We start from the raw sequence: 25,824 nt of genomic DNA, 5'->3' as shown, positions 1-25,824 counted from the left end.
TCCTCTCCCATTTCCAAGAAACTGGGTCCCCAATCCACTGCCTTCAGATGACATTTCAACCCCTCCCTCTTTGAGCAAACCTTGATTCTGCCCTCTTTTCTTCCTAGCTGACCTATGACTATCAGTTTGATTTTGAGGACGATCAGCACAAGATCCCCTGTCACTGTGGAGCCTGGAATTGTCGGAAATGGATGAACTAAGAAGCTTTGAGGCTACCAGGCAGGGGAGTCCCCCCACCCCCAGCCTCTTCCCTGAAAGGGATGAGGGGGAAGAGAGGTAGCAGCCAGAGCCAGGACCCAGGGCTGGGGCTGCCGGCCGACCGGAGCCCCTGGAGTAGGAGGCTGGGGTAGAGGGCCCTAGGCCAAGCCCACCCTGGGCACCAGGGACAACCTCTTCCCTGCCACCGGCCCTCAGGCTGGCATCTCTGCCCCTAACTCCAGGAGGGGCCAGACAGAAGCAGCCACTGGGCATCTCAGGTTTGAGGGGGATATGGGCCGGGAACTACCCAGAAGCATCTGGGAGGCAGCAGGGAGCAGGGGAGGAGGATGTGTGGCCGGGCCTCATAGCCCTGCTGCCCCCACCAACCTCTCTGGCCCAACTGAAGGCTGCAAAGAGACTTGACTAAGCTTGACAATCCCAAAGGCCGGGTCCCATACCTGGCCCTGCCTGCCGGGTCCTGCCCCTACCCTCACCCCCATCCTCTTCCCTCTCGATCTGTCTCTGTCTCCCTCTTCTCCTCTGTGTTTCTGTCTCTCTATGGGTTGTGTTTCCTTGTTTTCCACTCTGACAAATGCAACATGACGGGAAAGAGGCGTCCAGATGCCCAGGAGGGCAAGCTGGGCAAGCCGGGCAAGGAGACCCCGCACCCACACCTACCTCATTTAAGTGTTGGATTTTTTGCTGTTTTGAAATGTGAGACCCTCTCCAAGCCCCCTGCTGCCCCAACCCTCTCCCCCACCTCACTACCCTCTTCTGAGTGGGTGGAAGGGGGGTAGGAGGAGGAAAAACAACAACAACAACAACAACAAAATCCATCTTTGTTTTTAATTATGGGCATGGGATGGTGGTTGAGGCAAATGGTGATGAAGATTGGGGATGACTGGCCCCTAGTTGCTCTAGAACTTCCTTCTCCATCTGGACATGGAGGCAGGAGTGGTGTGCTAAACCTAGGACCAGGATATCTCTCGTTTTCCCAACCTCATCATGAGCCCATTTGCCCTCTAGCCCCTGGATGGGGTTGGGGGCGTAGGGTGAGGGCTATCCCTGAGTGGCATGCCCATACCCAGTGAGGCAGGGTGTGGCCCGGAGCTCTCACTTTCCCTCAGTCACCAAACTGCTGCTGGTCTGGTGGGAATGGGTGGTGATGTGGGGGTGGGGAGCTTAGTGTCAGCGCGGGGAGGGTGGGGGGTATTTATCTATTTATACATGGGATTGTACATAGTCTTGTGGGGTATGGGGGAGCCGGCTGGAGGTGAGAACCCTCCCCTCTCCCCCTACCCCCGGGGAGAGCAAATGTAAAACTACTAATTTTTGTGCTTTATATATTCTATATAAATATATCTATTTTCTTTTTACAAAACCAGTTTATAAATGGTAGGGGGGTGTGGGGCGGACACATGGAGCTCCCCTTGTGGGGGAGCCCCCTCCACTACCCAACCTACCGCCCTTTCCTCACCCCCCTCCCCACCCTCTGGCTGTGACTGCTGTAAGGTGGGGGTATAGAGAGAGGCTGGGTGATTTCCAACCCAGTTGTATAGTTGGACTATGTTATAACGCACAAAAGTGAGCTGGCCCCAGGGGGAGCCAGAGGGTGATGGGTTCCCTGCCTCCTTTTCCTTCCCCTTTCTGCCCAAGCTTGTGCTGCAGTTGAACCTCTTCATGGGGGTGGGGTAGGTAGAGGGGTGGGTGAGGCCCCCGACCCTTTCTGGTAGGGAGCCGTGGGGATGAAGATGAAGCTTATATGCAGTTCTCTCCTAGGGGCTGTTGGGCACAGGGCATTTTGTAATTAATATTTTCAAGAATCAGATATCTGGATTGTAGAGATGGGCTTGATGGTGGCAAATGGGCAGGCCTGCTGGAGGGGAGCACGGTTGCTGTTGTGATTTTAGGTTTGTTTTTGTTTTGTTTTGAATTTGGGGGATTGTGGATTGATGGGGGTAGGGAGATTTCTTTTTTTCTTTTCTTTTTTTTTTTTTTTTTAAGCTGCTTCCTCAACTGTTTCAAGCTGCAAATGTTAAAGAAAATAACACACATCCCCACTTCAACAGAACCATTGTAATTAGATCAGACAGTGGGACGACTGGGCTGCTGCCCCCAAAGCCACAGAGCAGAAAGGTCTAGACAAATGGTGGGGAGAGATTGGCTCCTTGAGTCAGGCTCTGGTTGGGGCTTGGGGCCTGGGATTGGGAAAAGGAGATGGGGCAGACTTTGTAAGCATATGCTAGGTATCTGGTAGTCCTGTAGAATTTAGTGAAGAAACCTTATACAGTTTTTAATTTTTATATAAACTATAACTCAGACCCAAGCTACCCGGTTGGAATTTTGGTTGTTGGTTTTTTTTTTTTGTTTTTTTTGTTTTTTGTTTTTTTTTTAAAGTACCCCGCCTGTATAATTGCATCAGAATCCCCCACCCCCCACCCCTGTGTTTGTATTTTGGGTTGGTTTACACTTGCACATACTCAATTTTCAGTTTCCCCCTTTACCTTCTTCTACCCTCACCTCCAGGACCCTCCCCCTTTTTAAAAAAATAAATCGCTGACAAGTGTGAATCCCGTGAACTTTATTTTGTGTTGTGTGTATCCTGTACAGCAAGGTTGGTCCTTCGTAACAACAGATGAAATGGTTCCCTTTTTTAAAGCGCTCTCTCTCCCTCCACCCCCAGCGCCCCTGTCCTTGGCATGTTTTGTATCAGCGATCATTCTGAACTGTACATAATTTATGTTGCGAGAGGCAAAGGGCAAGTTTTGGAATTTGCTTCCTCAAAGTTTGTTTTTAAACGACAAATAAAAAAAGAACATTTTAAATACAAGCGGCTCCGTCCTGTGACCCTCGCCGACGGCCAGAGCTTAAAGGTCCTAGAGGACCGGGCGGGGGGGGGGGCGGCACTTCCTGGCCCGGCTAGACCACTGCCGGAAGGGTGGGTTCCCCGCCTTCCGCTCTGGGCCGGGGTGTCGTGACGTAGGCGGAAGTGGCGTCAAGGCCCCGGACATGGGGCGGGGTCTGCCCTGAAAACGCACAAGCCGTCGGGCGCTTGCCATGGAGGTGAGTGGCGCAGGAGGGCGGCGGGCGGCGCTGTGGAGCCGGAGACCCCCGCCGGGCGCTGGGCCGGCCAGCCAGGGCTTGGCCCGCAGGGAAGGCGGCCGCTGTCCGGACTCTTGCCGGGCCGGTTCCGGACCTGCCTAGGGTCCGCGGTCCCCAGGCCCGCGCGGACCGCGAGCCTGGTCCCCTCCCTGGCCACGCATGTCGGTGGCGCCTGGCTGCTTCCTGCTGGCCCCTAAGTCGGTTCCGAAGTCCCGCTCTGCGCGCAGCGAGGTCCTGGCTCTCCAGGGCGCTCGCGCTTCCTGCAGTTCCTGGCATGAGGGACTTTATACTGATCCTCGCTAGGTTACGTTCCTTTGATGAGGCCGAGAAGTGAGGTTTCCACGAAGGAGGGAATCTCAGAGGCCTCTGTGTCTTGGACAAGTTTAGGTGTTCTGCTCTGCGACTTTAGGCAGCCTTGCTGACTAGCTCGTTCTTGGCGAGCAGCTTGACCATTGGCAGGTCCCTGTCACGCTTTGCAGATGCTGCAGGTTACCTGCTACTCTTTTGGCCTGCCTCGTTCTCAGCAACCTTTCTGTAGCACTCGGAAACTCCATCCACTGGCTGCTCTGCAGTTTTTAACCATGTATCCTCTGGAGGCGGCTCGGGTTTTATCTCCCACTGTGTGGCTCTGTAAGGATTACAGGGTCCCGTATTTTCTCTGAATCAGTTAGTGACCTGTCCAGAGTAATTTTACTACACCCTTTGCGTGCAGAGGTGTGGTGTACCTTAAGTTATAAAGAAGAAACCAGATCCAAATAGTAAAGTGATAGGCAAGTGGTCAACCATACAAGGCTCTCGTTTTCTACAAGGCAAGAGCATCTTAAGCAGTAGTTGGATTCCTTTAAATTAGAAACGCTGTCAATGGTGTTTTGTTTTTTTTTTTACTTGTAAATGTATTCTGGTTTTAAAAAATTCTATGTATGTTTTCAAATTATTCCTCATGCTACTGAAAGAGAAAGAGAGAGACCGACCATATAGTAAGTGCAATCAAGATACAAAGAACTGAAAGCATAGAGGGAAAAAAAAAAAAAAACTACCTTAAGCCTAGGAGCCCATTACAGATTGAGCAAAAGTATAAAAATTGGATTATGGGGCTGGAGAGATGGCTTAGCGGTTAAAAGCACTGACTGCTCTTGCAGAGGACCCGGGTTCGATACCCAGCACCCACATGGTGGATATGAACCGTCCTTAACTCCAGTTCCAGGGGAATCCGAAGCCCTCTTCTGACCTGCGCTGCATTGCATGACACGGGTGCACCCACATACATGCAGGCAGTACACTCATACACATAAAATAAAAATAAAATATTTTTTAAAAAATTGGATTACATGGAAAATAATTAGGGATGTGTTCATGGCTTGGTGTTGCTGGAACTTTATATTTTGGTCATGGTGTAAAGAAAAGTCAGCTAAGACCAGATGGGAAGTATTGTATACCATATTAAGTTGGGACTTCATTTTTTTTTTTAAGTCAGGGTCTCAGTATGAGCCCAGGCTGTTCTCACAGTTGTAATCCTCTTGCCTCAGTCTAGGGTTACAGTGCTAGAATTATAGGCATGAGCCATCACTCTGGCTTTGGCTCTGACCTTTGGGGTTTTGTTTTGTTTTGTTTTGTTTTTATGAGTAGAGTGTATTGTCTGCATGTATGTAAGTGCATTCATGTTGTGCAATGCCTGCAGAGATCAGAAGAGGGCATCAGATCCCCTGATCTGATGACAGTTGTTAGCCATTATGTGGGTGCTGGGAGCCCAACCCTGGTCCTCTATAAGAACAGCCAGTGCTTTTTTTTTTTTTCTTTCCCCTCTCTTTTTGAGACGGTCTCCTTATAGCTAGTTGACCTGGAACTCGCCATATAGACTAGGCTGGACTCAAACTCCCAGAGAGCTGCCTGCCTCTCCCTCCCAAGTGCTGGGATGAAAGGTGTGTGCCCTGAAAGAACAGCCAGTGCTCTTAACTGGTGAGCCATCTCTTCAGCCCCTGCCTGACCTTTCTAGGAGACCAGTGGAAGATTTATAAACAAAGCAGTGAATGAGCTTTGGGGAATATTTGTTTTTGTTTTTGTTTTTGTTTTTTGAGACAGGGTCTTACTATTTAGCCTCAGCTGGCCCGGAACTCACTGTGTAGACCATCCCAGGCCATCCGTCTGCCTCTGCCTCTGTCTCTGCCTCTGCCTCCTACGTGCTGGGATTCAAGCCATATAACAGATAACCACCCCCAGCTTGGGAATATTCTTAACAGCTTTCTGTCAATAGACTAAACCACTTCAGAAAGTTATTTCAAAAAAATTTATCTGTTGGGGAGGTATGCAGATTACCACAGAGTACATGTGGAGGTCAGAGGACAACTTTGTGGACTTGGTTCATTCACCTTAATGTAAGTTCCAGGAATCACACTCAGGTCATCAGATTTACAGGTAAGCCATTTTATTACTCTCTAAGCTACCTCAAAAGATGCAGAAAGTAGTTTTATTTTTATATATGACTGGAGATGAAAATCCCTTCCAAATGAGCTGCTTTGGTGAGATGAATTGAAAAGGAGGTAGATTAGGGAGTAAGGTGAGACCAGTTTTGAGAATGCTGTAGAGCTAGGAATGTGGCTCAGCAGAAGAGTGCTTGCCTAGCATGCACAAGGCCCTGTGTTCAATCCCCTAGCACTGTTAGGTTAATGAATGGATAAATAAAATTCTACAAAAGCTTGGACATGGTTCAGAAGTGAGAAAAGCCTCAGTCAAGGCTGTGAAAATGAAGAGATGGATTTGAGGCATTTATAACATATCAACTTAGCATCTCAAGCCCTTACTTGTCCAGGAAAGTAGAAGAACGAACCACAGACCCAGGCACCTAGAAATATAGCAATTTGGGGAAGGGGGAAATCACAGCCAAGAATAGGATTAGAGCTAGGCATGGTGGCACATACCTTTAATCCCAGCACTCAGGAAATGGCAGAGGCAGGCGGATCTCTGTGAGTTCAGGGTCAGATTGGAGGCTGGTCTATATCTGGAGTTCCAGGCCAGCTGGGGCTACAGGGAAACCCTGCTAAAAAAAAAAAAAAAAAAAAACTGGAGAAGAACAGATATTTTTTACTAAAGCATTATGAGTAGACTAACGTCTGTGGTTGTCAAACAGTTGAAAAGGTAGATGAAGAGTTTGGAAGCAGTTTTGCCTTAGTGTCAGTTCTAGCCTGTGTCTCTAATAATATTTTTGTACTTGTGTAGTGCTGTGTATTGACTTTGTTTTGGGTTTTTTATTGTTGTTTTTAGTCAGAGTTAACCCCCCAGGCTGGCCTCAAACTTCTGTGTAGCTGAGGCTACTGACTCTTGATGGTTCTGACTACCTCCTGAGTGCTGGATAACATGTGTGCAACATCACAGTTTGTCAACTTGATATAATCTAGAATCACCTGGAAAGAGCTTCTCAAAGAATTGTCTTACATGTGGTTGACCCATGGGCATGTCTGTAGAAGACATAATTATATCCTTTTCAATTCATCTCACCAAAGCAGCTCATTTGGAAGGGATTTTCATCTCCAGTCATATATAAAACTACTCTCTGCATCTTTTGAGGTAGCTCAGATAGTAAAATGGCGTATCCTGTAAATCTGATGACCTGAGTGTGATTCCTGGACCTTACATTGTCTGTCTTAATTAATTAATGTGGGAAGACCTAGCCCACTTGCGGGTAACACCATTCTCTAGGTAGAGGGTCTCTCGCTACATAAGAGTGGAAAAATCAAGCTGAATACAAACAAAGGTGTGTACGCCTTGATTTTTCTTTACTCTTGACCTTGGATGTGATACAGCCAGCTGACTCAAGTTCCCGCTGCTGTGACTTCTCCAGTGATGGGCTGTAACCTGGAATTGTGAGCTAAAATGAAACTTTCCTCCCCTAGGCTGGTTGCTCTGTCAGAGTATTTTATCAATAGAAATGAAACCAGAAGAGTGTCTGACTCTCACATTAATGTCTCTAGCTGTCCATCTCTTTTATCTCTCAGTTTCAGGTTTCTGTCCATAGCAGTTTACATCATTATTCGAGAATTTTTAAAATTTTTAAATTGATGCAAGGACATGGTGGTGCAGGTCTTTAATCCCAGCCCTTGGAAGGCAGAGGCAGGAGGATCTCTGTGAGAGCTAGGCCAGTATGGTCTGTATAGTGAATTCTAGACCAGCTAGGGCTAAAAGGAGACCCTGTCTCAAAACAACAACAAAAATAAATAAATAGTAAAATAAAATTGTAAATTGGGACTGGATGTGATGGCATACACCTTTAATCCCAACCCTTGGGAGGCAGAAGCCTGCAGATCTCTGTGAGTTTGAAGCCAGTCTGCTCTACATGGGGAGTTCCAGGTCAGTCAAGGCTATATATAGGGAGACCCTATCTCCAAAAAAAGTAGCTTATGTGCAATACCTCATGCTAGGGGGTATAGGTGCAGACTTCTGGGGACTTATAATCTGTTTCCCTGGATAATAAAATGACTGTAGCACAGTGCTAGATAATGAACAAAATGGATTTAGCTCGGAGCGGTATGTTTTGTATGACAGATGTCATAATTTTCAGAAGTAGCTGCTTCTGTGCCTTTTAGGTCATGAGACTGTGGTAACATCATGTGTGCATTTTTTTAAACATGTATGAGTGCACCCTGCATGTGTATAAGTGCATCCCTGTCATGCAGTGCCCTTGGAGGTCAGAAGATGGTATCAGATCCCCTGAAATTGGAGTTATGGACAGTTGTTAGTGGCTATGTGGGTGCTGGGAATCAAACCCAAGTCCTCTGTAAGAGCAGTCAGTGCTCTTAACTACTGAGTCATCTCTCCAGCCCCCTCATGTGCATCTTTACTGTAGATCAGCCCTCTCTCGTTTTAAGGATGAGGCTGTTACAGTCTTGCCTAAAATGCCAGGCCAAGCTGATAGTCTTATGCAGCCCATCAAGAACAGAGGGAGAGTCCCTACCACAGTGCACTGGGGGAAGGAAGTTTAGGATTGCCTTGCCAAGTTGACCCTGTTGGCTAGCCACCTTCCTAGGTTCAACCCAAGGCCTTTGACTTCATATTACTACAGAAGCTATGAAAGGTAAGTTTGTTCAGGGGGCATTACCCAGAACAAATGGAGCCACAGTATTGATGACAGCAGATAAAAGTTTCCATGATCCCTCCTGGATTCTTAGATAACAATGAAATTTCCAAATGTTCCCACTTGAGATCACTCAGAAATGGCTGTGAAGGTTTGTCTGTATTCAAAGTATTCTCTAATCAGACTATCTCAGGAAACTTGAAAACTTAGTAGCCCAAGGGTGCTGATGAGATGACTTAAGCCCCGAGTGCTCCTTATCTGCTTCTCAGTCAAGATTTGGCTGTCTGGGTTAGCTACTTGGGTCTCCCCATTGTGTCCCTCTCTCGAGCTAAGGCGTATGGCAGTGATTCTAGTGCCACAGCTATGCTTGTGGGTCTTCGGGGGAAAGTAGTGTTTATCTGGAGTATCCGTATGGGTGTGGGGCTTGCCTCAAATCCATTATGTAGCCTAGGCTGGTGTTAAACTCTTCACTCTCCTTTGTTCTTCGTGCTGTGTTACAGGTGTGTGATACCACACCAGCTTATATCCACAGTTTATCAAAGTAGGTCTGTGAGAATCTTTTGGGACCATCCTTAAGCTCAGATTTTTTAGTCTTAGCTTTTTAGTTTTGTGTTTTTTGTTTGGTTGGTTGGTTGGTTTAGTTTTGAGACAGGGTTTCACTTTGTAGTCCTAGCTAGCCTGGAACTCACTATGTAAACCAGAATAGCCTTAAACTTGCTGTAATCGGCTTGTCTGTGCCTCCATACTGAGATTACAGACATGCACCCCCACAGCTGGTTTTAGGCTTAATGTTTGGCTTTGCATGGTGTTAACAATCCTAACATTAAGGAGGCAGAGACAGGAAGATTTCAAGTTTTCAGCCAACCAAGTCTATATATTGAGAAACTACCTCAAAAAACAAACAAAACAAGGACCTAATGTTTCTTTAGGCAGTGTAGGGCAAAAAACCATGAGCTTTGGAACCAGACATGGCGTTCAAGTCTACTTCACCCTTACCAGCCATGTGAACTTGGGCAAGTTGCTGGCTGACTCTTGACTATCATTTCTCTACTCTGTGAAAATGGGCTAATAATAGAATTTACCTCAGGGTTGTTAGGAAAACCAATTGAGATAATATTTTTTTTTTTTTTGGTCTTTTTGAGACAGGGTCTCCCTGTAGCCCCAGCTGTCCTAGAGCTCACTATGTAGACCAGGCTGGCCTTGAACTCACAGAGATCTGCCTCCCGAGTGCTGGGATTAAAGGCGTGCGCCACCACGCCCGGCTGAGATAATATTTTTTTAGTATGTTATTATTTTTCTTTTATGTGTATGAGTGTATTGCCTGCAATACAATCTGTGTTGTACAAATGCCCACAGAAGTCAGAAGAGGGTGTTGGATTCCCTGGAACTGGAGTTACAGATGATTGTTAGCTGTCATGTGTGTGCTGGGAACCAAACCTGGGTCCTCTGAAAGAGCAGCCAATGCTCTTAACCACTGAGCCATCTCTGCAGCCTCTCTTTTCTTTTCTTTTCTTTTTTTTTTTTTTTTGAGGAAGTATTGATACAGGGTCTCACGTAGCCACCCCAGACTGACCTCAAACTTGCTGTGTGGCCAAGGTTTGCCTTGAATGTCTGATTCTCAGGCCTCTACTTCCCAAGTGCTGGGATTGCAGGTGTGTGCCAGCACACCTAGCTGAAATAATATTTCTTGAAGGGCCTTGAAATGCTTTGTAAGGGAAATCAGTGGTTCACCAAGTCATGGTGACACTCTTGCCTTAGTCTTCCAAACAGCCTTTTTCCCAGTGTCACTAGACTGAAATGGATGGAGCCTGGGTTAAGGTGACGGTTTCTCTTCTTTTCAGGGCATTTCAGACAGCTCTCCAGCTCTGGAAAGTGAACACCTTCCAGGTAAGATTGGAAGCAATGTGAAAACCATAACTGACCTTAAGTTGTCTTCAGCAGTGCTTTGGAGTCTCCTAGGGAAAGAGAGGATTGCTGGGGATGGAGCTCAGTGGTAGAGTGCTTACCTAGCATTCTTGAGAAAGGAGAGGGAGAGGGGGCATGCATGCATGCGAGAGGGGGGGCGGAGAGGGAGAGAGGAGAGATTGATTAGTGGCATCTCTGATAAAGTAACTAGGAACTCTCTACTCTTCCTAGGACATCTCATCTTTATGGTATTAGGTTACATATTTCCCCAGAGGATTAAAATAGAAACCGAGGGGCTGTTAAGAACACTGTTCTTGCAGAAGACCCAGGTTCAAATCCCAGCACCCACATGGCAGCTAACAACTGTAACTCCAGTTCCAGGGGATCCAACAGCCTCTTCTGTCCTTTGTCTGGCATTGCATGACACAGGTGCACTTACCTACATGCAGGCAATACATGCATACACATAAAATAAATAAAATGTTTAAAATAGAAACAGTACAAATTTCAAGAGGTAAGATAGTGGGGCTGGAGAGATGGAAAGTCCCTTGAAAATATTTCTTATACCTGTTTCCTGGTGAAACATTCTTTTACCTGAGTATAGATCACTGTTATTATCAAAGCTTTTGTTTCTTGTGCATTGACCTCTCCTCCAGTTGCCTTTTTCTGTTTGTTTCCTTGTAAGTATATTTGAATAGGGGACAGTTAAGATCACTTTTTTTCTTGGGATTTTTTTTTTTTAATTATGTGTATTAAGCCGGGCGTGGTGGCACATGCCTCCACTTGGTAGCAGCACTTGGAGGCAGAGGCAGGTGGATCTCTGAGTTGGAGGCCAGCCTGGTCTACATAGTGAGTTCTAGGTCAGCTATGGCTACAGCGACACCCTTTGTCAAAAAAAAAAGAAATTACGTGTATTATCTGTACGGGTCTGTAGATGTGTGAGTGCAGGGTCCAGAAGAGGACGTCAAATCACCTAGAATTTTATTTTTTTGTCTTTTTGAGGCAGGGTCTCCCTGTAGCCCTAGCTGTCCTGGAACTCACTATGTAGACCAGGCTGGCCTCAAACTCACAAAGATCCTCCTGCCTTTGCCTCCCAAGTGCTGGGATTAAAGACATGAGCTACCACGCCCAGCTTCAAATCACCTAGGATTAAAGACATGAGCTACCACGCCCAGCTTCAAATCACCTAGAATTATGAATTACAGGCATTTGTGAACTGCCTGATATTGGTGCTGGGAACTCAACTCAGGTCCTCTGGAAAAGCAGCAACAGCAAGTGCTTCTTAACTGCTGAGCCATCTCTCTAGTCCCAGTATGGATCACCTTTTTTCCACTTCTTTTAGATGTTTGGTAATCCTTGGTTTAAAATAGGACTCAGGGGCTAGGGAGATGGCACAGTAGATAAAGTGCTTGCCTCACAAGTTTGAAGACGGGAGTTTGGATTCCCAGAACCCACATAAAAGCCAGGCAGGTGTGGCAGTTGCTTGTGGTTCTGACAGGAGGCAGAGACAGGGAATTATTCTGGGTACAGTGGTTGGCTCAACTAGCAGAAACTAGTCTTTCCCTAGTTGGGTTCAGTGAGAAACTTTGCCTCAATTAACAGAGGGAGAGTGATTGATCAAAGAAGACATTCAGCATCAAGTTTGAACCTCTGTGCACATGCACACACACACACACAAAGAAAAAAATTATACACTCATATATAGACACAGAAGTAATTTTTTGAGAAGGAGGCAGCATAGTGTCAAGGGAAACCCTAGGACATATTTCTATGGAGTCTATGAGTTCTTGGCAAGAAATTTAAATTGTCCTGTTTTATTGGCATCCCCCCCCCCAAATTCAGTGTAGTCATGTGTTACATCATCCAGATGACTTTCCATAATTGAATACTACACTTGGTGCCATTAACTGTCGTATGTTTCTGAGTACATCTGTGTTAGCACAAAGGCAGATGGTAATAACTCATTTATACGGAAGTGGACTAAATACGATAGTGATAATGTATAAATCTTATACCCCACTTAAAAGGAGACAGCGGTTATCAATATTTGGTCAATTAAGACCTAATTTTGCCAGGTTTTCTGAGCTCTGTAAAGAAACAGAATTTGGATTTTATGTAAATCTGTAATTTTGCAACTGATTTAAATTATTTTTTAAAACTGGGAAATCCAAATTCAATATGTATATGGGTTTGTGACTTAAAATGATAGCATCTAACTTAGTGTGGTTTCTAAAGCCATGTCTGGGTATCTCTGAGTTGATTTTTCATGTTTGAAAAATAATGGAAGGCTTCTAGTTAACAATGGTGGAGTTAATGTATACATCACTCTCATTACCACATTAAAAAACAAAACAAGGGACCTGCAGAAGGTGGTTCATCGGTTAAGAATACATACTATTACAGAGGACTTAGGGTTAGTTACCAGCACCCACATTCGGCAGCTCACAGCTACTTGTGAGTCCAGCCCCAGAGGACCCAACCCTCTTCTAGTCGCTGTGGGCACTTGCACCCATGTGCACATACCCACACGTAGACATACATGCATATACTAATTTAAAATAAATTTAAAAAATTTTTTTAAAACCCTGAACTGGCAAAATGACTCAGCAGGTAAAGGTATTAGCAATGCAAGACTGGTAACATGAGTTCAAGCCCCTGTTCCTATAAAGGAGGAAAAAGAACTGACTCTACAGACTTGTTTTCTGACCTCTGCACATGCACTATGGCATGTGTACCCCACACATACACACACACACCCTAAAAACCACACTAAAGGAATTTTATTTAATTTTTTTTCTGACCTGGAACTTACTGTGTAGACCAGGCTGGCCTCAAATTCAGAGATCTGCCTGCCTCTGCCTAACCAAGTGCTGGAATTAAAGGTATGCACCACCATGCCCAGCCAAGGAATTTTTTTTAATATTATTTTTATTTTATTTGTACAAATGTATTGCCTGCATGTATGTGAGTGCACCCATGTCATGCAATGCCATGGAGGTCAGAAGAGGGTGTCGTATTCCGCTGGAACTGGAGTTAAAACAAGGACAGTTCTTAGCCGCCATGTGGGTGCTGGGAATTGAACCCAGGTCCTCTGCAAGAGCAGTCAGTGCTCTTAACCTCTGAGCCATCTTTCCAGCCCCAGCCAAGGAATTTTTTTAAAAGTACACACCCACCCAAATATAACAGGAGAGGAATTTTGGAAGTTGCAAAGCATATGGAAGAGAATTAAATGACTTAGATGATCTGAGTACACTTCATAGTAGTTAACTTTAAGAAAGTCAAAAAGTATTGAAAGTAAGAAACAAGTGTCTCGACTGCTTTATTGCATATCATTGGGCAACTGTCCTTCCATACTCAGGCCAAGACTGGGGGTTTAGATAGGGTTGTAGATACATAATCTGCTGCAAACCAGAGCCCCAGATGAACTGTGCTGGTCCTGGGCCTCCAGCCTTCTTCCCCGATTCAGCTTCCAAAATACTAGTAGAAAAGACTTCCATCCCTAAGCCTGGAATTACATAATCCTTCTCTGAAGACTCCCTTTGATGGAAAAACCCTAAAATTGTAAGTGTTGAGTGTTGTCTTCAGTGAGCAGTACTCGGGCATTTAGAACTTCCAATCAGCGTTCGTGTGTCTGCAGTTAAGATGATTTCGGGCAGTCCCTACAAGCCACCAGTGAGGTCCATTGGGTCTACCTGCTTTTCTGAGACCTAAGTCAGAAAGGCACACCTTTTCCCTTTCCTCTTTGGCCTTTTTCTTTTTGGACGCTGTCTAGAACCGAAGCATGCTCTTTCTCATACTTTGGACTTTCTTACCCTTTCTCTAAAGCTCCCCTCCCTATGTGACTGTCTGCTGTGTGTTTAACCTCCATGCTGACTTAAAGGACATGGCTTTTTTTCCTTTTCTTCTTCAGCTGCTGAGATTTACAGCTTGCCTGCCATGGGAGTTTTTCTTTTAAACTCTCATAAAAGTTGCTCTTAAGCTTAAGTGTGTGTGTGTGTGTGTGTGTGTGTGTGTGTGTGTGTGTGTAAATGATTTAAATAAAACACAGAAATGGAATTTGAATCCTTTCATTCATGTGTGTGGCATGTGTATGTTGCAGGTGTGCTTGTGTGCATGTACATATGGAGCCTTGAACTTGATGTTGAGTGTCTTCCTTCATCAGTTACTCTCCCACCCCTTTATTGAGGCAGGGTCTCTCCCCGAACCCAGAGCTCTCCAGTTCCAACTAGTCTAGCTAACCAGCTGTCTCTGTGCTGGGGTTCTGGGGAGCCAAACTCTAGTCTTTGCATTGCAAGACAAATGCTTTATCTACCATGCCATATCCTTAGCTCCTGAATCCTATTTCAAACCAAGAATTACCAACATCTAAACAAAGTGGGAAAAAAAGGATCAAAATCCAGGTGTGCTACAAGGAAACAAACAGAAAAGGGCAACTGGAGGAGAGATCGGTTTGAGGACAAAAGCTTTGATAGTATCTGAGTAAGACATACTCAGCTAAAAGGACATTTCACCAGGAAACAAGTACAGGAACTTTTTAAAGGGCATTTTCAGGGCAGGGGTGTATTTCAGTTAGTAGAATGCTTGCCTAATATTCAGGAAGCCCTGTGTTCAGTCCCCAGTACTGCATAAAATGGGCATGGGTGCATGTTTGTCATCCCATTACTCAGGAGATAGAGGCAGAATGATCAGATTCAAGCATACTGAAGGTCATCTTCAGCTACTTAGCAAATTTAAGCTTGACCTGGACTACATGAGACCCTATCACAAAAAAAAAAAAGTCCAAACCAACTTGAAAGGATCATTGTAGGAAGTCCAACGTCTAAATAATAGGAGTTATAGAATGAGAAAAATGGCAACTCAGAGAGGACATAATAGAGGCAAGGATTTAATAACATTTCCCAGAACTGAAAGATGCTACTTTTCATATTGAAAGAAAACCCACTGATTACTCAACACAGTAGATGAAACTGATCCCCGCAAAGTGCAGTCATCAGGAGCCTTCAGAATGCTGGGAACAAAGAGAAGATCCTATGAGTTTCCAGAGAAAAAAAAGCAACTCCCAAGCAAGAATCAGAACCAGCAGCTAACAGGCAGTGGAACAGTGCCTGCGACATTCTGCAAGAAAACTGACTCCAACTTTGTCCATCCAAATTAGAAATCAAGGAGTGATGAGAGTCAAGCCATCTACGGGCTACAAGGTCTCAGAAAGTACTTCCATGCACCCTTTCTCAGGAAGCTACTGAAGATGACGCTCCATCAGAACAGAGTGATCATAATGGTACAGGAGTGAAAAGAAAGGCCCTTGGACAGCGATGGAGAACCCCATGGTGGCAGCAGTGCGTCGCAGGCCAACCAGCGCAGACCAGACCGGGCTGAAGGCTTCAAAGAGACTTCTTGATACTCCAAACTGGTAGAATATCTAATGCTTCTGAATTTTTTTGAAAGGAGACTCAAATAATTGGTTGACTTTGGTGATTGAATTAGTCTGAGTACTATATAGAAAAATTAAGTAAACAAAGAATAAGAACCATGTTAACTCCAGGGGCAACAGAGTTATCAAAGAAAAAAAAGTTCTGATGAGGAATAGTAAAATGGTTTAAATACTGATATAACCAACATTAGGGTTTAACCTCCTAGAAGGATGGGGACTACAGGGTGGGAGGTATGTGTTGGTGATGATTAGGAAAAAGGACTCTAAAACTTCTCATCTTTGGGACTGGAAAGATGGCTCAGGGGTTAACAGTGCTTGCCGCTCTTAAAGAGGACCCAAGTTTGAATCCCAGCACCCATGTCAGGTGACTCAAATCTGCCTGTAACTCCAGCTCCAGGGGAATCAGACCACCCTCTTCTGGCCTGCAGATACCTGTACACACAAATAATAAAAATAAATCTTTTAAAAATTGTCTTATGTTTGTTAGATAATGGTAAAAAATTAAGGTGGGAGTGGTGGCACAGGCCTTTAATCCCAGTACACAGGAGGCAGAGGCAGGTGGATCTCTGTGAAATTGAGACCAGCCTGGTCTACATAGCAAGTTCCAGGCCAGTTGAGGCTACAGAGAGACCCTCTCTCAAAACAAAAACACAGAGCCGGGCGTGGTGGCGCATGCCTGTAGTCCCAGCACTTGGGAGGCAGAGACAGGCAGATCTCTGTGAGTTCAAGGCCAGCCTGGTCTATATAGTGAGTTCCAGGACAGCTGGGGCTACAGGGAGACCCTGTCTCAAAAAACACTGGGAAAAAAAAAAACACACAGAATGCCAGACACAGATGCCTGTAAGCCCTGTACATGGAAAACTTAGGCAGTTGGAATGCCACAAGCTTGAAGCCAGCCTAGGTGTTGTAGCAATATCTATATCTCAAAAGCAACAAGCAAATAAATAAATAAATAATAAAATCACAAGAATAGGGATGAACCTATCCAGGTTCTATCATTTACATAAAGTAAATTGGATGATTTCTGATTCACTGGGTGATCCCAGAATAGGCTCTAGGCTAGGTTGACTGAGCATTTAGTATTGTTAGAAGTGGTCCAGCCCCCTGAACCTTGAGTTTCCCACTTGCAGGTCTTCAACGAATTTGAAGACGCTTATTTGATATTTCATCATCATTGAGAAAAGACAAATCAATATGCTAAACAGGAAGAAAAACTTGAAGACTGGAAAAATCTTAGACTTGAACAGTCTAATAAGAGATATTAAGACTTCCTGTTTCAGTCAGCTTTCTTTTACCTAAGAAGCCAATAAATATAGCACCTGGAGGTAAGAGTTAGGTAAAATAATTTCTGAGGAGTTTATCCATATCCTGTTGGAACAAAACAGAAGACCTTATATAAAAAAAATAATGGGGCTGGAGAGATGGCTCAGCAGTTAAGAACACTGGTTGTTCTTGCAGAAGACTGGGGTTCAAATCGCAGCACCCACATGGCAGCTAACAACTGTCTGTAACTCCAGTTCCAGGGATCCGACAGCCTCTTCTGTCCTCCACAGGCATTGCACAACACAAGTGCACTTATCTACACACAGACAATACACACAAAATAAAAATAATAAAAATATTTTTTTTAAAGTATGCTCAAGCTGGGTGTGGTGGCACACACCTGTTGTCCCAGTACTTGGGAGGCAGAGGCAGGTGGATCTCTTTTGAGTTCAAGGCCAGCCTGGTCTACATAGTGAGTTCAGGACAGCTGGGGCTAAGGGGAGACCCTGCTTAAAAAAAAAAAAAAAAAAAAAAAAAAAAAAAAAAACTATGCTCAATTATTTAGAATAATAATAATCTAAACAGTTGAGAAACTAGAACACTTTTTGGTTTCTGTCTTTTCTGATTGGGAGTTCTTGCACAGAAGAAAACCACTAACTTCTCTACTCTATACAGAGACCCCAGAGTCAAACAACAGTGTGTATACTTCCTTCATGAAGTCTCACCGCTGCTATGACCTGATTCCCACAAGCTCCAAGTTGGTTGTATTCGATACTTCCCTGCAGGTGGGTGGAGCCCTTTCCTCTTCTGCACTCTTTGGAGCCTCTGGTTCAGTACCTGTCATCACATGTCACTCCAGGATGACAGCCTTATTCCTGTCTGGAGCTAGGCTCATGTTTTCCCCACTGTGCCAACCCTCAGATTTCCCTTTAGGATATTACTCTTTTGACTATAGGTGAAGAAAGCTTTCTTTGCTTTGGTGACTAATGGTGTACGTGCTGCCCCTTTGTGGGATAGTAAGAAGCAAAGTTTTGTGGGTAAGTAAAAGTTTCTGGAACATAATTGCTATTGGCATTTTTTGCTGTTCATGGAGAGAAAGAAACATTAGGCTGTACTGAGGACTCTTACTCTTGTCTTGGCTTCTAGGCATGCTGACTATCACCGATTTTATCAATATTCTGCATCGCTACTATAAGTCAGCCTTGGTAAGGAGCCATAGCTCAGAAACCAGAACCATCTCCCTGCTTTTGGTCCTTTCCTGTTATCTCCCTCCAAGCCACATGGGTTAATTAATGAAGACGGGAGAACAAGTCTTGAATATACTGTTTCTCCTTCTAGGTACAGATCTATGAGCTGGAAGAACACAAGATAGAAACGTGGAGAGGTATATAAAGAATAGAGGTTGTGAAAGGTGAAGGGGGAGGGCTTTCTGGGAAACTTAAATGCTGTATTTTGTGAGCTGCCCCTTTTTCCTTCAGAAGTATACCTACAGGACTCCTTTAAGCCACTTGTCTGCATTTCTCCAAATGCCAGGTAAGATTTGTTTATCCAAAAGAGCAGTATCCCTAAATACCTAAAGAGCCAGGGGAAGGGGCAGAAGAGAAGATGCTCCTCCCACTCACGCACCCAAGCTTTTTTTTTTTTTTTTTTTTCTTTTTTAGACAGGGTCTCCCTGTAGCCCCAGCTGACCTGGAACTCACTATGTAGACCAGGCTGGCCTTGAACTCGCAGCAATCTGCCTGCCTCTGCTTCCCAAGTGCTAGGATTAAGGGTGTGCGTTGCCTTTTTTCCTTTCTTTTTTTTTTTTAGACAAAGCCTCACAAATAACCCAGACTGGCCTTGAGCTTACTGTGGAGTTCAGGTTGATCTTGAACTCATGATCCTTCTGTCTCTCCCTCCCTAGTGCTGGGATTACAGGTGTATACTACCACACACACTTAAAGTCTGTTTGAGCATTGCCCTCCTTCCTGGATCGTGAGTTTTCCCTGTCTATAAGCACTAAGGAAAGCTGTGTGACTCAGCTTCAGCACTATGATATTTAACCATTAGCCTCTACCTTTTCACAGCTTGTTTGATGCTGTCTCTTCATTAATTCGAAATAAGATCCACAGGCTGCCAGTTATTGACCCAGAATCAGGCAACACCTTGTACATTCTAACTCACAAGCGCATCCTCAAGTTCCTCAAATTGTTTGTAAGTGTTCTGTGAACCAGTTCTTATTTCTTAAATGCTGAATTGGAGGCATGTACACAGGTGTTTTGGGGGCCCTAAAAGTTAAGTTGATGGTTCAGTGATTTTTTATTTATTTATTTTTTTTGGTACTGGGAATTGAACCTATGACCTCATGCATGTTGTCAAATGCTCTGCCACTAAGCCATATTCCCATAGCCCCTTGCAAGCTGATGGTTCTTTCCTCAGATCACTGAGTTCCCCAAGCCAGAATTCATGTCTAAGTCTCTGGAGGAGCTACAGATTGGCACCTATGCCAATATTGCTATGGTCCGCACCACCACCCCTGTCTATGTGGCTCTAGGCATCTTTGTACAGCACCGTGTCTCTGCCCTGCCAGTGGTGGATGAGAAAGGTGAGAGACTGTGAAAGAAGAGGGAAGGTTCCAGGGATCAGGTGACTCTGGGAAAACCTCCTTCCCTTCAGCTAGGCCTGGAAGGCAATTCTATGGGTATTGGGAGCCTTGGCTGTCAGATTTTTCTTGCTGAGCTGCCTCTGTCCCCCTAGGGCGTGTGGTGGACATCTACTCCAAGTTTGATGTGATCGTGAGTGACAGTGGAGGGATTGGGAGGTAGGGAGTGGGGAGGGGTGTTGAATGTGGAGAGGGAGCAGAAGTGTCTCTTCTGTGTTGGGTGCTTCCATCTTTCAAATCCCATGTGAAGAGTTATTGGATGAGCTGGGTGTGGCTTGTGGGCAGGGCTAAGGCTTACCCTGAATCCCTCTAGTGAAGTTGGGTGTCCAGGGTTTGGGAACTGGCTCCCTTGCAAGCCTTTCCTCTCTCTCCCCAGAATTTGGCAGCAGAAAAGACCTACAACAACCTAGATGTGTCTGTGACCAAAGCTCTACAGCATCGTTCACACTACTTTGAGGGTGTTCTCAAGTGCTACCTGCACGAGACTCTGGAAACCATCATCAATAGGCTGGTGGAAGCAGAGGTAGGAGCCAGCCACCAAAAAGGAGTTAGTGGGGAACAGCCTTGAGAGTGGGATTTGGCAAGGAGGGTAGGGGCTGAGGGACTCACCTGAGCCTGGCACTAAACATGCTTCTTGTTGCTCTGCACCAGGTTCATCGTCTGGTAGTGGTGGATGAGAATGATGTGGTGAAGGGCATTGTATCACTGTCTGACATCCTGCAGGCCCTGGTGCTCACAGGAGGAGAGAAGCAGCCCTGAGCATGGGCCAGGACAGGCAGCAGGGGAGACACCCATCTTGCTGCCTGCTGGAAGCTCTGGGAATCCGATGGAATCCTGAGAATCTGTCCTCTCTCAGGAGCCCCATACCCCCTGCCTGGGAAGTAGTGGAGACATGGAGGGAAGGAAGAGAAAAGACTTGTTGCTTCCCTTACCCTCATGTATACACTTGAGAAAAACTTTGAGCCTAGCTAATCCTAGTCCCTGTCCCTTTAGACATAGCTCTCTTTTGGGTAAGCCATGGGCTCTGTGCCCCTCAGGCAGGTTTTGATCTCTGCGAGATCCTAGACTTCACCCTGCCTCTGCCTGTCTGTGCCCTGATTCCACCCTAAGATAATAGCACAGCAGAAGTCTTCATTAAGATATTTTTATTCATCCTGTTTTGTTCTGTACCGAGGAGGTTGAGCCCATTTAATGTCATTTCCTCCCATGATTCTTGTGGAGAGGTGCACCTTTGGGTTCCTGTGCTGTATGCATATGAAGGCAGATGGTTATGTGGAGGAGGGCAGAGTGGTTAGCCTAGGTTATTGCTTTTTGTGGCAGATCTAATTAAATGACAGGTTTTCATCTTGGTATTGCAGTGTTTATTTCTTCATTTGACAGATACTGTTTCTCTAACCTTCCTACCTCATAAGCAGCTTCAATTCACTAATAGTAACGATAGACACACACAAAATTGTCATATACCATTCTCGGTGCTTTAACTACACAGATTGTGCATTTCTTATCCAAAAGTGTGTGGGACTACAAGCATTTTCGATTTGGGAGAATTATTTGAGACAGGGTCTTACACTACATAGTTCAGGATGACCTCAAATTCGTAGCCTCAGCCTCCCAAGTACTTGGAGTTACAAGCATGTGCCACCATACCTGGGTCAGACTTCAGTTTTATTTTTTATTTTATGTGTATGAGAGTTTTGCCTGCATGTATGTAAGGTTTGATGTGCTCGGAGGTCAGAAGGTGTTGAATCCTCTCTCTAGATGTTATAGATGATAGGCGCCATATGGGTGCTGGGAACCCAACCCAGGTCCTCTGAAAGGGCAGCAACTGCTCTGAACTGAGCCATCTCCAACCACATAGATTTTAGATTTTTTAAATGTTTAGGGGCGGGGTACACATTCATACCACAGTGAGCATACAGATGTCAGAGGACAACCTTGAGTCCATCCTAACCTTTCACTGTCTTTGAATCAGGGTTGCTTGTTCACTGCTGTCTACACCAGACTAGCTGACCTACATGCTTACTGGGGTTCTTTCTGTCTCTGCCTTCCATATCACAATACAGGGATTATAAATGCTGGGATTCCAGGCATGTGCTGCTGCACCCAGCTTCATGTGGGTTCTAGGGATTAAAATTCAAGTCCTTACACAGCAAGCACTTTTACCCACTGAGCCATCTCCCTATCCCATATTTTTGGTTTTTTAAATTAAGGATGCTCAGCCTCTATTAACTTCAGTCCTAACTCAAAGCCAGGCACTGAACCAGTGAGCTGGGTCAGCAGGTAAGAGCATTTGCCACACAAACCTGATGACCCAAGTTTGATCCTTGGATCCCCTCTGGAAGGAGAGAGCTGACTCCTGAAAGCTGTTCTCTGATGGACTGTGGCACATGTGCACCCTACTCACATGCGATTAAAATTTTTTTTTAATATTTTATGGGTATGAGTGTTAGGCTTGCATGTAGGTAAGTGCACCCGTGTTGTGCAATGCCCATGGAGGACAGAAGAGGCCATCGGATCCCCTGGAACTGGAGTTAGGACAGTTGGTAGCTACCATGTGGGTGCTGGGATTCGAACCCTAGTCTTCTGCAAGAACAGTGTTCTTAACCTCTGAGCCATCTCTCCAGCCCCTAAAAAATTTTTTTAATACTAGATAAAATTGCAGTTTACGTGTGTGCACACATGAATATGTGCGTGGATACGGAGGTCAGAGGACAACCTCAGGTGGTGGTCCTTGGGTGCCTTCTACTTTAAAAAAAAATTTTTTTTTAATTTGTATGGGTGTATTGCCTCCATGTGTGTAAGTGCACCTGTGTCATGCAGTGCCCATGGAGGACAGAAGAGGTGTCAGATTCCCTTGGAACTGTGTTACAGAGGGTTGTTAGCTGCCATGTGGGTGCTGGGACTTGAACCTGGGTCCTCTGTAAGAGCAGCCAATGCTCTTAACTCCTGAGCCATCTCTCCAGCTCTTTTTTTTTTCTTCTTCTTGAAACAAGGTTTTTCATTGGCTTGGATTTTTACCAGGTAGGCTACGTTAGCAGGCCAGCAGACTCCAAGGATCTACCTGACTGACTGCCTTCTGTCTCACCATCGCTGAGATTAAACGTATATTCCACAATACCTGGCTTTTTATGTGGGTTCTGAGAATCTGAACTCTGGCCCTCATGCTTCTAAGGCAAGTGCTTTACCAGCTGAGCCATACCCCCAGCCCAGTTTTAACAGAATTTTTAAAACAGGCACAGAGAGGCTCAACAGCCACAAAGCTAGTAAAAACCAAAGCTAACCGGTAAAGGCTCTTGCCATGCAAGCTTGATGAGTTCAATTCCTGGAACTCACATAAAGGTGAATGGAGAGAACCAACTCCACAAAGTTGTCTTCTGACCTCTGTATGCACACAATAATGGATGCCCCCCCCACTAATACTAATACTAATAACATTTTAAAGCCAAAGCTAGTATTTAAACCCAAATTTAAACCCTGGCTCTGGGTGTCATGCTCTTGTACTACACGACCTCTCTAATTCTCCTTTCAAGACTGCTCTCACCTTACTCTGTAGTTATCTCCCTCTGCCTGGACCATAGCTAGGGACCATGGAGAATCTAAAGTGTTAGGTCTCCAGAAAGTAGACAGATTCAGGGTCTTTGGGCAGAGAAACTTGCCAACATCATCAGCTTCATTGAGGGAAGTTTGGACTGTTTGGATTTTGCTGGAGTGACATTATGTTTGAACCCACAAGCCCCTTGCCTTTCTTCTAATCTAAGAATGAGCTAGAGAGTAGAGAATGGAGGGAGAGCAGAATAGTGGTCAGCCCATCAGACCCATTTTCTGTGCTGAAACCACACAGACTGAAAGCCCCAAACACCATGAAGACTGCCAGACTGGTAAGAGCCAAGTCCCAGGTTCCACTCCACCACAGCTGTGCCAATATGACAATTTCCCATCCAAGCCAGGAAGAATTTCTGAGTAATTCTTAGCTCTCCCTCCTCTGTGCCTATGCCTTCTGAGGAACCCCAGCTGCACCAGCCTAGTCCTTCCAAAGCCATATTCCTGGTGGAACACAAGGAAAACATGAAGGCCACTTGACAGAGGTCAGCTTTCAATGATGCATCATGGCTCAGCCCCTGCTTCTCCAGTCACATCTTCATAGTTCTCAGCACATTCCCAAGCTTGGGGGAGGAAGGCTTCCAAGTTATTAGAATTAGAGTGTGTTTATGTGGGGGGTAGATGCATGGTAGAAAGGACAGATGTCTCCTTATGTCACATTCCCTCATCAAGGAGGATTTGTCTAGGGAGGAGGCAAGGGCTTAAAAAGCTGTGGGACTCTGGTGGGACCCAGGGCGGAAAGCAGTGCCTGCAAGTTGTCATCATCAGTGCAGCTGGTAGGTGCATGGGACCAAAGAGGGGGGAGTAGATGGGGCAGGGGAGCAGGAGGTTTGGATTGTGTTGTGTTATTTCTCAGTAAGTCCTGTCTCTGTCCCACAACAACCCTTTGCTCCCCATCCCCTTAAAAGGAAGGGTCTGCACCCATGTACGTTTATGAAAAACAAATTGGGATCTCTTGCTTCTCCCATTTCCCCCTAACACCCTACCAACCAGCCTCAGAGTCTGAGGATGGAGTTAAGAAAAGACAATACAATTTGGGAGCTCACAGGCTTCTATTCTTATCTCAGGAGAAGCAAATGGTCCCTTCTTTCTCAGGAACCATTGCCATTCTCTCTTCCCCCTCCCTGTACCCCTCCCCTCCGCTGGAGCTGCTGCCATGGTTGCCAGGCATGGTTGCTAAGTCTCTGCATGGAAGGGTTGGCGTGGGCTGTGCTGCCACTAACATTACCATGGTGAATCAAGGGACACCTGGTATAGACTTAGGGGGAGGGATCCTGTGGATACAAGCAACAACCCCCAGAACAGAGTGAGCCCAAAAGGTGAGCTCCACTTAAGGGCGGCTGAGTGAACTCATCATTGCTACAGTCATGAAGGAGAGCACCCTACTGGGAAGGAGAAGCCACTTTTATCCTTTCAGTTGGCAGGGGATTTGGCTTTGTCGAGGGAGCACACCACACTAAGCACTCTCTGCCCCCAGCATAAGGCTAACAGAGCTGTGTGGGCACAGAACTATATCCTAGGACTCCTGGCTGCTGCTGGTGATGGTGGGGGGGCTCTGTGGGTGCCCAAGGATAAAGCAGTTTAGGTGGCCAACACAAACTCCGAGTTCAGCCTTATCCCCAGCAGGAAAAATGTGAGGAGTAAAGGGTGCAGGAGCCACCTTTTTTGAGTTTGGGGAAGCAGCTGTCCCCCAGGGTCATACAAAAGCTTCCCGAAAGCCTCCTCTCTCCAAGGCTTGGGAACTGGTTACTCATCTCATCTGCACCCGAATGCCACTGCCGCTAAAAATAAACCCCCTCTCAGCAGTGGGCCAGCCCCTTCTGCACCCCAGCCCCATGGAAACCAGCAGAGAGTGACAGGCAAAGACCTTGAGTTCTATCCTCACCACCCTCTGTCAGGGAAAAGAGTCCAGGCGGGAAGGGTAGAACCCTGGTGGTCAGGCAACCTGACAAGCAGGAGAGCAAAGGGTTAAAACGTTGGGGAGGGTGAGGAAATGGGGACTGGAAAAGAGGCATTGTCAGCCTAGCAAGAATTAGAAGTCCCTCCCCGCCTACTCGCCTACTCGCTCCGGGTCCCATTAGGCTTGGGGGACATGAGCTGTGGGAAGGGGCGTTCAGTCCCAGGCCCCAGGGGGCAGCCGTGCACTTGGGGGAGGTAGCAGCGCCGAGTAGTCCGCCGCATGTCACATGCGCGCGCCGGCGCGCGCGCATACACACACACACACACACACACACACACAGAAGCACACACGTGTGCCTGGGTATATATACATATCTTTGTGCTTAAATCACTTCCTAACCACCGGGTTTTTTGTTTGTTTTCTTCTCCTTCTTTGAAGTCTGTGCTTCTGGGTCCAACTCCTTGGCCATGGGTCAGGTAGAGGCTGGGATGGGATGGGGTGAAGGCAGGCAGATCCCAGAGCAGCTCTTTGCTAAAGGCATATTGCTCCCTCAGCCATTTGATGAGACTCTTGCCCCTCAGCAAGTTATTTGCTGTCTTTGTGAATGAAGCAAGCAACACGCACAGAGCCATTACTGACACATAGAGCTATGAAAATGGTGGGTACAATTCCTTGAGCAGGGCTGAAGGGAGATGCTGACCCAGATATGGAGCGCCGGG

General features: G+C 45.9%; 2 protein-coding genes across 13 annotated transcripts in view; both read left to right on the top strand.

Moving 5' to 3' along the window:
- Positions 1–3,025, top strand: part of Kmt2d (lysine methyltransferase 2D) — a 42,668-nt gene extending 39,643 nt beyond the window's left edge. For all 9 annotated transcript variants that reach the window (XM_029556422.1, XM_029556421.1, XM_017803343.2 and 6 more), the window contains one exon: positions 108–3,025. In XM_029556422.1, coding sequence (XP_029412282.1) covers positions 108–200 — 93 coding nt within the window. In that variant the 3' untranslated portion in view covers positions 201–3,025. The remainder of the gene's footprint in view (positions 1–107) is intronic.
- Positions 3,026–3,171: 146 nt separating this feature from the next.
- Positions 3,172–20,957, top strand: Prkag1 (protein kinase AMP-activated non-catalytic subunit gamma 1). Of its 4 annotated transcripts, none has more exons than XM_029556416.1 (13): positions 3,245–3,261; positions 10,207–10,252; positions 16,832–17,026; positions 17,640–17,749; positions 17,920–18,001; positions 18,111–18,169; positions 18,303–18,348; positions 18,443–18,497; positions 19,031–19,157; positions 19,383–19,548; positions 19,701–19,738; positions 19,982–20,128; positions 20,257–20,957. In XM_029556416.1, exons 4-13 carry the CDS (start codon positions 17,678–17,680, stop codon positions 20,362–20,364), a joined length of 900 nt encoding a protein of 299 aa, XP_029412276.1. In that variant the 5' UTR covers positions 3,245–3,261; positions 10,207–10,252; positions 16,832–17,026; positions 17,640–17,677; the 3' UTR covers positions 20,365–20,957. The 4 variants fall into 4 exon arrangements, with proteins under 4 accessions (XP_008851897.1, XP_029412278.1, XP_029412276.1 ...); XM_008853676.3 differs by lacking the exon at positions 16,832–17,026 and adding an exon at positions 15,503–15,680; XM_008853675.3 differs by lacking the exon at positions 16,832–17,026 and having other exon boundaries at positions 3,172–3,261.
- Positions 20,958–25,824: the final 4,867 nt, after the last annotated feature.

Source organism: Nannospalax galili, unplaced genomic scaffold, assembly GCF_000622305.1.
Source record: "Nannospalax galili isolate Female #2095 unplaced genomic scaffold, S.galili_v1.0 scaffold867, whole genome shotgun sequence".
Lineage (NCBI taxonomy): Eukaryota > Metazoa > Chordata > Mammalia > Rodentia > Spalacidae > Nannospalax > Nannospalax galili.
The sequence above is the reverse complement of the archived record's forward strand: the minus strand, read 5'-3'. Positions and strand labels throughout refer to the sequence as shown.

What these genes read in the sequence shown, in the direction of transcription:
- Prkag1 (XM_008853675.3), top strand. An exon ending in GGAAAGTGAACACCTTCCAG is followed by an intron (nt 10,253 to 17,639) that starts GTAAGATTGGAA and finishes TACTCTATACAG; the next exon opens with AGACCCCAGAGTCAAACAAC. An exon ending in ACTCCAAGTTTGATGTGATC is followed by an intron (nt 19,739 to 19,981) that starts GTGAGTGACAGT and finishes CTCTCTCCCCAG; the next exon opens with AATTTGGCAGCAGAAAAGAC.